The 11,965-nt window shown below is 37.4% G+C and overlaps 1 protein-coding gene across 1 annotated transcript; it reads left to right on the top strand.

The window, feature by feature from the left end:
- The first annotated feature begins 4,598 nt into the window (after positions 1 to 4,598).
- On the top strand, positions 4,599 to 5,546 carry LOC116893728 (olfactory receptor 9I1-like). The gene has a single exon (XM_032895443.1). It carries the CDS (start codon positions 4,599 to 4,601, stop codon positions 5,544 to 5,546), a length of 948 nt encoding a protein of 315 aa, XP_032751334.1.
- The last annotated feature ends 6,419 nt before the right edge of the window (positions 5,547 to 11,965 follow it).

Below are 11,965 nucleotides of genomic sequence, written 5' to 3'. Positions count from 1 at the left end.
TGGGATTTAAAGATAGGACAGTGTTCTGTTTGATCACTATTAGCAACCAATTTCAAGAATAGAGTTTTTGTTGTTTGTTTCTTTGTTTGCTTGCTTGATTATTTTTTTCTGTGTCCCCACACAGCCATGGCTCTTTCTTCTACATAGAAATTTTATGGAATTATTGTTTGTTTTCTATACCCTTAGCTATTAGAAGCTAACTGGCTATTTCGTCTAGACATAAAAATCATTTTGGACCAGTTTATGAATTCAGACAGTATATTCATGGCAAGGTGGTAGTATTTATATTTTACAGATCATCTTACATTCAGCAGCCATTGAGAAATATTGAAGTACTTTTACAAATGTTGCTTAGGTATTTCATAATGGACACGATGATAATTTCTGTATCCATCCCTCTGTTGAAGGACATCTGGGACCTTCAACATTTCCACCTTCTGCCTATTAGAAATAAGGCTTCTATTAACATAGTGGAGGATGTGTCTTTATTATATGGTGGAGCATTTTTCAGGTATATACCCAGGAGTGGTATACTTGTGTCCTCAGGTAGTACCCTGTTCAATTTTCTAATGAACCACCAGAATGATTTCCAGAGTGGTTGTACCAGCTTAAAATTCCATTAACTATGGAGGACTGTTACTCTTTCTCCACATCCTCACAAGCATCTACTGTCACCTGAGGTTTTTACCTTAGTCATTCTTACTGGTGTGAGGTAGAATCTCAGGGTTGTTTGTATTTGCATTTTCCTGATGACTAAGGATGTTGAACAATTCTTTAATTACTTCATGGCTATTTGTTATTCCTCAATTGAGAATCCTTTGTTCAGCTCTGTACTCAATTTTTAAAAGGGTCATTTGATTTTCCAGAGTCTAAATTTTTGACTTCTTTGTATATATTAGATATTAGGCCTCTATCAGATGTAGGATTGGTAAAGATCTTTTCTCAATCTGTTGGTTTTCATTTTATTCTATTTACAGTGTCTTTAGACTCACAGAAGCTTTGCAATTTTATGAGGTTCATTTGTAGATTCTTGATCTTAGAGCATAAGTCATTGGTGTTCTGTTCAGGAAATGTTCCCCTGTGCCCATGTATTTGAGGGTCTTCCCTACTTTATCTTCTATTAGTTTCAGTGTATCTGGTTTTATGTGGAGGGCCAAGATCCACTTGGACTTGATATTTGTAAAAGGCCATATGAGTAGATCTATTTGCATTCTTCTACATGATTTTCACCAGTTGAACCAGCACCATTTGTTGAAAATGCTCTCTTTTGCTCCCCTGCCTGGTTTTAGCTCCTTTGTCATAGATCAAGTGACCATAGGTGTGTGGGTTCATTTCTTGGTATTTGATTTTATTCCATTGATATACCTGCCTGTCTCTGTACTAACCATACAGTTTTTAATCACTATTGCTCTGTAACACAGCTGGAGGTAAGAGATGGTGATTCCCCCAGCAGTTCTTTTATTGTTGCGGATAGCTTTGGCTCTCCTGGGTTTTTTTTTTGCTTTTCCAAATGAGTTTGCAAATTCCTCTTTCAAATTCTTTGATGAATTGACTTGGGATTTTGATGGCGATTGCATTGAATCTGTAGATTGCTTTCACCAAGATGTTCATTTTACTATATTAAGCCTGCCAATCTATGAGCATGGGAGATCTTGCCATTTTCTGAAATTTTCAATTTCTTTCTAAAGAAACTTGAAGTTCTTGTCATACAGATCTTTCAAGATTCTCTTCATTTAGTTTGATGTTGGCTACTGGTTTTCTGTATATTGCTCTAACTATGTTCAGGTATGGGCTGCGAATTCCTGATCTTTCCAAGAGTTTTATCATGAAGGAGGCTTGGATTTTGTCAAATGGTTTCACAGCATCTAATGAGAAGATCATTTACTTTTTTCTTTGTTTTTGTTTATATAGTGGATTACATTGATGGATTTTCATATACTGTACCATCTCTGCAGTCCTGGGATGGGATTAGGTTTGCAAGAATCTTATTGAGTATTCTGGCATCCATATTCATAAAGGAAATTGGTCTGAAGTTCTCTTTCCTTGTTGGGTCTTCTTGTTGTTTAGGTATAAGTGTAATTGTAACTTCATAGAACTAATTGGGTAGTGTTCCTTCTGTTTCTATTTTGTAGAATGGTTTGGACTGTATTGGTATTAAGTGTTCTATGAAGGTCTGATAGAATTCTGCACTAAGCACATCTGTTCCTGGACCTTTTTTGGTTAGGAGACTTTTAGTGACTGCTTCTATTTCTTTAGGAGCGATGGCACTCTTTAGATGTTTTTTCAGATCCTGATTTAACTTTGGTAACTGATACCTGTCTAGAAAATTGTCCATGTCATCTAGATCTTCCAGTTCTGTTGATTATAGGCACTTGCAGTAGGATCTAATGATATTTGAATTTCTTCCATTTCAGTAAAGTCTCCCTTTTAATTTCTGATATTTTAATTTAGATAACTGCTCTGTGCCCTCAGTTTACTTAACAGTCTGTCTACCCTGTTGATTTTCTCAAAAAAAGAATCAGCTATTGGTTTTGTTAATTCTTTGTATACTTCTTTTTGTTTCTACTTGGTTGATTTCAGGCCTGAGTTTGATTATTTCCCGACGTCTAGTCTTCTTCAGTGTATTTGCTTTTTTTCCAGAGCTTTCAGGTGTGCTGTCAAGCTGCTATTGCTTGCTCTCTCCAGTTTCTTTTTGGAGGCACTCAGATCTATGAGTTTTCCTCTTAACAATGCCTTCATTGTGTCCCATAAGATTGGGTATGTTGTGCTTTCATTTTAATTCAATTCTAAAAAGTCTTTAATTTCTTTCTTTATTTCTTCCTTGACCAAGTTATCATTGAGTAGAGTACTGTTCAACTTCCATGTATATGTGGGCTTTCTGCCATTTTTATTGTTTTAAAGACCAGCCTTATTCCATGGTGATCTGATAGGATGCATAGGGTTAGCTCCAAGTGCAGATCAAAACCAGAAGGTATGGTCATTTTCATATATGGTCAGATCAATGTTGGTGGGGAAGGATCTAAACTGAATGGTCCTGGTACTTTAGGTCTGGTAACATCAGGAGGAGAGTTGGCTGGACAATCGAGCTCCAAGAATAAATTATTTTTCCTTTGATTATACAGACTTTATAAAATGTAAATATTTAATTTAAATATGTATCTGTGTGTATATTTGTAGAGATTTCCTCCAATAATATAAAAAATTGTTGGGAATCTTGAAGATGAACTTTCATGAAGTTTTGAGCCACTTGTGAAGTGTGCTTGGCACTGAACTGGGGTCTTCTGCAAGAGCAGTACAAGCTTGTAACAGCTGAGGCACCTCTCTGGACCTTTACAAACTCATGAGAACAAAGAGAGTTATTGAATATGAGAAGATAAACATAAGACTATGCCCTAAGAATATGAGAAGGAAAAGAAACTTTCATATTAACAGTTATTCCATATTTGGGGATGAACCTTCTGACACCATTATCCCATCAATAAGTTGTCTTCTGCTAATCATCAAAGTTTTACTTTATTATTTATCTAAACCTACATGAGATCTTTCTAAAAGTTACCTTTTATTTCCCTTATTCTGAGAGGACAAGTAAATGGTGTTTTACTTGTCCTAGTATTTGGTTTCCCTGATATCCATAGCCTATCTAATCTTAGGTTTTTGATCACCTGAGAAGTGTCACGTATGGATAACTTTTCATGGAGTCGGTCTTATATCCAATCACGTAGTGGTTGATTACTCTCCGAACTTTTGTTTTTGTGCCAATGCATATTATAGGCAAGCCACTATTGTAGATCAAAGTGTCTTTAGCTGAGTTGGTGTTTAAGTTCTCCTCTGATAGCATGCAGAGTTCTTTCCTATATCATGAACACTGGTCAGTTGGAATTAAGCTTTTAGGATGGTACCAGCTAGACTTCTCTGTGTTCAATCGGTTGTGCAGGTATTATCTTCAACAATAGGATTGTAATGTCAATTAGAGGAAAGAAACAAATTTCCTTGGGATAATCTGAATTGTCTGGGGCATTTCATTTGGTCTTTTTGTTCAACAACTCAAGATGCAACCTATTATCAGCATGGGGTTTACATTTGGTGATGAGAGATGTCTAAGTTGGCACCTCCTATTATTTGATGCTTTTCTTTGCTATTTTGACTGTGATGTTGACATCTTAGTAAAAAAGGAGAAGCACAGAAAGATGAATGGACTTGGTCAAATTCTGAGAAGATTTTAAATATATTATTCTAATATTGCTTATGTGCAACTTTCTTCTGGCTGCACATGAGGTGAGCCCCACTAGTAGACATGCAGAGGTTTGGAAGTCCCTGAGAAACATAGCACTAGATCTGAATTTGCCAGTTTCCTAATTAAGAGGCCTTGCGTGGTGGCTCAATCACTTTATTTCTTTGTCATTCTTTATTCAAAAGTGGGATTAACATGACATTTTGTGCTATATAGGATTTTTAATTCAAGTAAAATCAAGCTTGTGAAAGTTGAAAAGTGTTTTGTAAATAAAGCTAATTACTGAGACCCAAGCAGATTGTAGTCATGCTAATCACCAGAAATATCTTATTACTCTTGTTTTATTTCCCCCAGGTGACCTTGGATTATGGCAGACAATGGCACCAGGTTGACAGAATTTATTCTGATGGGGTTCCAGCTTCAGGCAGAGCTAAGGTTGGGTCTCTTCTTCATGTTTTTGTCCTTTTATCTCATCACCATTGTTGGAAACCTGGGCATGGTAATGCTAATTCAGAGTGATCCTCAGCTCCACACACCTATGTACTTCTTCCTCAGCCATTTGTCCTTTCTAGACATTTGCTATTCATCTGTTATTGTGCCCCAGCTGCTGGAGACCTTGGGGAATAATGAGGTGGTCATCACTTATGAGCGTTGCGTCACCCAGTTCTTCTTTTTCACCTTTTATGGTAGTACTGAGTGTTTCCTTTTGGCTGTAATGGCCTATGATCGTTATGTGGCTGTATGTAACCCCCTCCTTTATGCCATGGCTATGACACCACAGATTTGCCTGGGTCTGGTTGCTTTAGCATACTCTGGTGCAATGGTAAATGGCGTGGTCCGAACTGGGTGTACATTTTCCATTTCCTTCTGTAAATCTAACCAAGTTGATTTCTTTTTTTGTGACCTCCCACCCCTGCTGAAGCTTGCCTGTAGTGAGACCAAGTTACGGGAACAGGTGATTTTCCTTTTGGCTTTTTTGGTCATCGTAACTAGTGTTTCAGTGATTCTTGTATCTTACCTATTCATTATCTGGGCTATTCTGAAGATTCGTACAGCAGGCGCCAAAGCCAAGACCTTCTCTACTTGTGCATCTCACATGATTGCAGTGGCGCTTTTTTTTGGAACACTAATGTTCATGTACTTGAAAGGTAACATGGGCAAATCTCTCTGGGAGGACAAGATTGTGTCTGTATTCTACACGGTGGTTATCCCTATGCTGAACCCCATGATCTATAGCCTGAGGAACAAGGAAGTGAAGGAGGCGCTGAAGAAAGCTTTCAAAAGAATTACGACTTCTCAAGAAAGTTCAATTTAAGCTTCATCAGTCCAGAAGTTTCTATCTATTGGGCCTTTGCTTTGTCCTCTTAATATATGACTTTGCTCTCAAAATTGCATGGATATATTGAAACAGAAAATGTAAGTTTGGCTTTCAGAACTTTATTAGCTCTATGATTTTGAGCAATAAAGGTTTTGTATCATTTCCTCACACAAATGCATTTCTATTGAGGATGTAGAGAAGGCTTACAGGAGAATAAGTAGAGAAGGTTGAGATTATATCCTGATTGTGAAGAGGACTTGAATTCAGTTCCCAGTATCCATACTAGACTCCAAATCTGTAGATTCATGGGGATCTTCTGACTCCCATGTATACTGTCTATTTACTGCCATCCCCTCTTTCAATACAACCTATATGATTACATAATCAAAAATAAAGATAATATTTTTTCCTTATTTTATTTATTTACATTCTGGCCTTTGCCTTCACTCCCCACTGCTGGTCATCCTTCCCACAGTTCTTCATTCTATTCCATTTTCCCCTTGCCTCTGAGAGGGTATTTCCCCTCCCCACTACCAGGCATTCCCTTTCCCTGTGGCTTCGTGTCCCTCAAGGATTAGGTGCATATTTTCCCATTAAGGACAAACCAGGCAGTCATCTGCTATATATGTGCCTAGACCTTGACCTAATTCATGTATGCTGCCTGATGCATGTGGCTCAGTCTCTGGGATCTCCCATGGATCCAAGTTAGTTAAGACTGCTACTCATCCTGTGGATTTGCCCTCGCTTTTGGTTAGTCCTTTCCCTATTTCAATCATAAGGAATGATCAGTCCAATAGGAATCTTCAATCCAATGGTTGAATGTAAGTATCTGAACCAGTCTTGGTCAGCTGTTCATAGGGCCTCTAAGAGGTCAGCCATGCTAGGCTCCTGTCTGTAAGCACATCATAGCATCAGTAATAGTGTCAGGCCTAAAGTGCTCTGTCACTCCCCATAAGATGAATCCCAACTTGGGCTACTTTTCATTTAGTCTCTTCTTCATTTTTGTCCCTGTAGTTCTTTTAAACAGGAACAATTCTGGGTCAGAAATTTTTGACTGTGGGTTGGTAACCCAGTCCCTCTTCTTGTGGCCCTGTCTATCTACTGAGGGTGGGCTCTTTGATTTCCCTCTCCCACTTTGGGCATTAAAAAGAAAAATTTCTGACTTCTATGATTAAAAATTCAATGCTGAGTCTTAGCTACTTTACTATTTCATATAAAACTCATTTTTTGTACCTAGAACAATGACAAATAGTAATATATTTCTTATGTGATTAAGATAAACTATGGTTATGGATGGTGAAACAGGTATTAATATTGGACAAAAAGTGAACATTCACTCATAACCAAGTTAGGTAATTTTCATATTGAAGTATAAGTAGTTAAAAAACAAAAGGAAGCTTGGATAGGAAGAAGTTAAGATTGAGGAATGCTTAGCTACAGTAAGTTTTTTCTTTTTTAATTTCCAAGAGAGGATATATCAAGATATAACATAATAAAAGGACGAAATAATAATTTAGATTAATATTGGAAATAGTTAAATCTAGATGTATGGTTGTACTGAATAGCAGATATAGCATTATATTGTTTCTTGATCACCAAAGTTTAGACCTTTTATTTGTCCTTTAAAATTATTTATGGATAGATGCTTCAATTAATCCAGGTTGTTTACTAGTCTGTAGTGGTGGACACCACTATTTTCTCTCATCTCCTCTAGACTTCTTTATTGTTAAAAGACAGAGTAGAATGAATCTATCACCTTTTAATGACCTCAGCCATCTTTGAGAAATATTACTTGGGGATATCTGCATGGAGACTTTACAATCTTGTTCATCATTTAAGCAAATATTTAGAGGCTACCGTGTATTAGACATGATGTTTGATTTGAATGTGGTACTAAATAAAATGTGTTATCCTGAATGGAATTTGAAACCTAGAGAATAGTCAGATATTAGACTGCCACACAGGAAATTAATTTTTACAGGTCTGGAAAGTGGAAAAAAAATCACAGGACTTTGTTGAATGGTATTTTGAGGTCACAATATAGTGGTGTGAGTTTAAAAAAAAAACATCCTCAGAGAACTAACAGGTAGGCAGAAATCTAATGAATTAAGTCATTGTCTTCCTTAGTAGGTAAGACTGTATCAGACTGGGATAATTGTGAATGCAAAAATTCAGTGAAATTGAATGCTCTGAATTAAAACCAGAGTGAGGGGATTTTAGTGTACTATGCAAATGGTGGATTCAGGAGAAAGCTAGATACAGAGACTTGCAAGTTTCCTTAGGGATTTTTGAATTTCATTCCTTGGGCAGAATAGAAAATGATAGTTATGAATTTTCAAAAGCCCTCTTTCCTGTAGTTGGTTGGTTTGGAAAGGAGGCTAGTGGTGATGGAGATAGAGGAAAATAGGCTCAATTTGTCTATGCTAGTGCAAAGTGATGTATTTCTATGAGATACCATATAGTGCTTCTCATATTACTTTTAGTAAAAGGGAAACTAGGAGGCAAATTACTATGATGTGGAATTATTACTGATTCTTAGCAAGAAAGTAACATTGGAAAAATATAATTTGATGACATCTGCCTTTGCATTGGTGCACATCCATTTGCATAATGTCAGGTATTTCTCAGGTACATAGACTATGCCAGTTGTGATGGTTTGAATCACATGCATTTGAGTATTTGGTCCATAAAGAGGGGCACTATTAGGAGGTATGGCATTGTTGGAGGAGGTGTGGTCTTGTTGAAAAAAGTGTGTCACTGTTGGGGTGGGCTTTGGGTTCTCTAATGCTTAAGCTATGCCAAGTATGGCACACGGTCTATTTCTGTTGTCTTTAGAAAAAGATGTAGTACTCTTATTTTCTGTAGCACCATCTTTGCTTGCATGCTGCCATGCTTTCCTCCATAACAATAATTGAGTAAACCTCTGAAACCATAAGCTAGTCCTATTAAATACTTTTTCTGTTTAAGAGCTACTGTGGTCATGGTTGCTCATTACAACAATGATACCACAACTAAGACAGAAGTTCATACAAGGAATAGGGTATTGCTCTGAGAAGCCAGACCATACACTTGTTTTGAGGAATGTGAATTCTAGGAGTTTGATTAGAAAGGCAAAGGGGGACTTAATGGTCTATCCTAGTAGGAACATAGAAGACAGTGGTGCTGAGGGTGATTTGAACTCTAGGGGGCCTGGCTCAATAGGGTTCAGAGAAGAATGTTAATATTTGACTTAGAAACTGTTCTTGTGATATTTTGGCAAAGAATTTCACTACCTTTTGCCTTTGTCTGAAAAGTTTGCCTGATGCTAAAGTGAAGAGTCTTGTATTAATTGCCTTGGCAAAGGAAATCTCAAAACAGCCTTGTATAGATTCTGTCTTATGGTTACTAATGTTTCCTCATACAACAAGTGCTTTGATGAAAAGAAGCAAGCTGAGCAAGGAAAAACATAAAATGTATGGTTCCAGAAAAGAGGCATCAGGAAGTAGAATTGAGTTAAATCCTGAGTTCAAAGAGATAAGCAGAATAAAGATATTAAAAGGAATAAAGGTAGTGGTGACCTTTATAAAGGATCCCACTCAGTAGCAAAGCTTCCAGCCTGTAAAAAGGAATAATGATAATGATAATAATAGTTCAGACCTAGAATGATGGCATGTGCCTTTAATTCCACCTTGAAATCTAGAGGCAAAGGCAAAGAGATATCTGATTTCAAAGCCAATCTGACCTATAAAAAAAAGTTCCAGGACAACCAAGTTTAGGCCGGGAAAGAAACCACAAAGAAGAGAAAGCAGGTTAAGATGTAATTGAACAAGTGGGCCATGTTCCAGGGTCAGCAAGAAGCAGAACTTGGCAGGTTCAGAAATGTGGTTCTGACTTTAGGGTCAAGGATAGAAGAAAGGGGTTATGGAATCTTCCTCTGTGACAAAAGAAAGGTGTTGAGGCCAGGTGTGTGTCAGCGGTGGACCTGCGTGGAGGGCCTAAGAGCCCATTGTGTGGAGTTGGAAAGGTGAAGTCTTGATTGCCTTGGAGATTTCAAGGGGTTAGAAATGCCAGAGCCATGAAATTCCTTCCAAGGAGGAAAGCTGCTAACATGATGTAAAACCAGGCCAAAAGTAAGAAGTGTGTTGCAGTCAACAAATCTGAGAGGAGATAGACATGGGAAGAATGCATGCATCAGACATGGAGATGCATAATTTGGAGTTTGTCCTTCTGTTTTTTTGTCTTCCTTTGGTCCAGTGTTCCCTCATTATGTTCTCTCCTCTACTTTTTGGAATGATAATGTATATCCTGTCTCATTATTTGTGGAAGTATGTGATCTCTTCTTTTATTTTGATTTTATAGGGGATTATAGTTAAGAGATCACAAAATTCTCAGGAGATTTTTAACTTTGGATTTTTAAAAAAAGCTTATTTATTTATTTATTTATTTATTTATTTATTTATTTATTTATTTATTTAATGTATTTGAGTACACTGTAGCCTTCTTCAGACACACCAGAAAAAGGTATCAGATCCCATTACAGATTGTTGTAAGTCACCATGTGCTTGTTGAGAATTGAACTCGGGACCTCTGGAAGAGATGTCAGTGTTCTTTTTGTTTAAGTTGTTTTATTTATTTTTACACTTCAGATTTTATTCCCCTCTTGAGCCACCTTTCAACTGTTCCACCTCCCAAATTCCTCCCCCGACAACCTCCACAAGGATGTCCCCACCAACAGCCCCACCATACCTCTAAACTTCTTGGGACCTCCAGTCTCTTGAGGGTTAGGAGCATCTTGTGTGACTGAACACAGACCCAGGAGTCCTCTGCTGTATATGTTGGAGGCCTCATCTCAACTGGTTTATGCTGCTTGGTTGGTGATCCAGTGTCTGAGAGATCTCCGGGGTCCAGGTTAGTTGAAACTGCTGGTCCTCCTACAGAATTGCCATTTTTCTCGACTTCCTCCACATTTTCCCTACATCAACAGAAAGGTCAGCAGCTTCTTTTCATTGGTTGGGTGTACATATCTGCATCCGACTCTTTCAGGGGCTTGTGGATCTTTTGGAGGGCAGTCGCAATAGGTCCCTTTTTGTGAGTGCACCCCTCCCCCCCATAGCTTCAGTAATGGTGTCAGGTCATTTTAAATGGTGATATATTTGAGGACTTTTGATGCTGGACTAAATGCTTTTTGTATTGTGTTATGCGTATAAACCTACGGGGTCAGGGACTGGGATTTGTTGGTTTGATTTTGTATAGCCCCTATAGACTCATATATTTGAATGTATGGCTTATAGGGAGAAGCATTATAGAGAGGTGAGGCCTTCCTTGTAGGAGTCAGTGTGGCCTTGTAGGAGTCAGTGTTGCCTCTGAAGTAGTGTTTCAGTGTAGAGATGGCTTGGAGAGCTCCTATGCTCAAGCTCCTCTCAGTAGGCAAACAGTCTATTTCTTCTGCCTTCAGATCAAGATGCAGAAGCATAGCACCCTCTCTGCTGATATGCTGCTATACTTCCCACTGTGATGATGTCAGACTAAACCTTTGAAACTACAAGCTATCTCCAATTAATTTTTTTCCTTTATAAGATTTTTTGTGGTTATGGGGTCTATTCACAGCAATAAAACCCAACCCACAACACTGTTTTCAAAATGGTTATTTTCTTTAATTAATCTTCTGTTCTATGTATGCTATGCTATGATAAGGACCTACAGAAATCATTAATTTCTGAAAAATTTTAAATAAAACACAAATGTACAAAATATTAGCCTAAGGTGTTTTTTAGTAGTAGGATTTAGTAACCCCAATTTCCCACCAATTTCTATTTTGTAAGTATAAACCAACTCTACTAATGGTTGAATCATATTATATAATAAATGTTTATAAAAACATCTAAAATGGAAAAAGTGAATGATTTTCTTAGTATTTGGTCCATGTACAATTGCTTCTAGAATACATAAAAGTAAAATGAATTTTTAGTTATTTTTGATACTGCTTTATTTATGTAAATGAATGTTTTCCCTCCATTCATATATCAGTAATATGCTCACACAGTTCCCACAGAAGCCAGAAGACAGTACTGGATTCCCTGGAACTGGAGTAGTAGATTGTTGTGAGTTGTTGTATGGATGCTGGAAATTGAACCCTAATCCCTATAAGAACAGGAAGTTCTCATAACTACCGAAAAAATCTGGCAGCCACAAGAGTCTGTTTGCTTAATTTCCAAGAGGGAGAGATAAAAAAGTAAACCTTCAAACTGAACTTTTAAAAATTGGCAATGACAAACCTCTATATTCTTCTCATCATTTATAAAATTCTAATATGTATCACTTACAATGGTTCTGATTACATGTACAAGATCAGCACAGTAACAAAGTAGTCTATGTCCCAGCATAGATTGAAGAGGAGTGCGTGAAATTCCACTCCTAGTTGAGGAGCTATTGATGGA

Source organism: Rattus rattus, chromosome 2 (assembly GCF_011064425.1).
Source record: "Rattus rattus isolate New Zealand chromosome 2, Rrattus_CSIRO_v1, whole genome shotgun sequence".
NCBI classification, from domain to species: domain Eukaryota; kingdom Metazoa; phylum Chordata; class Mammalia; order Rodentia; family Muridae; genus Rattus; species Rattus rattus.
This window is presented reverse-complemented; position numbering and strand designations above follow the sequence as displayed.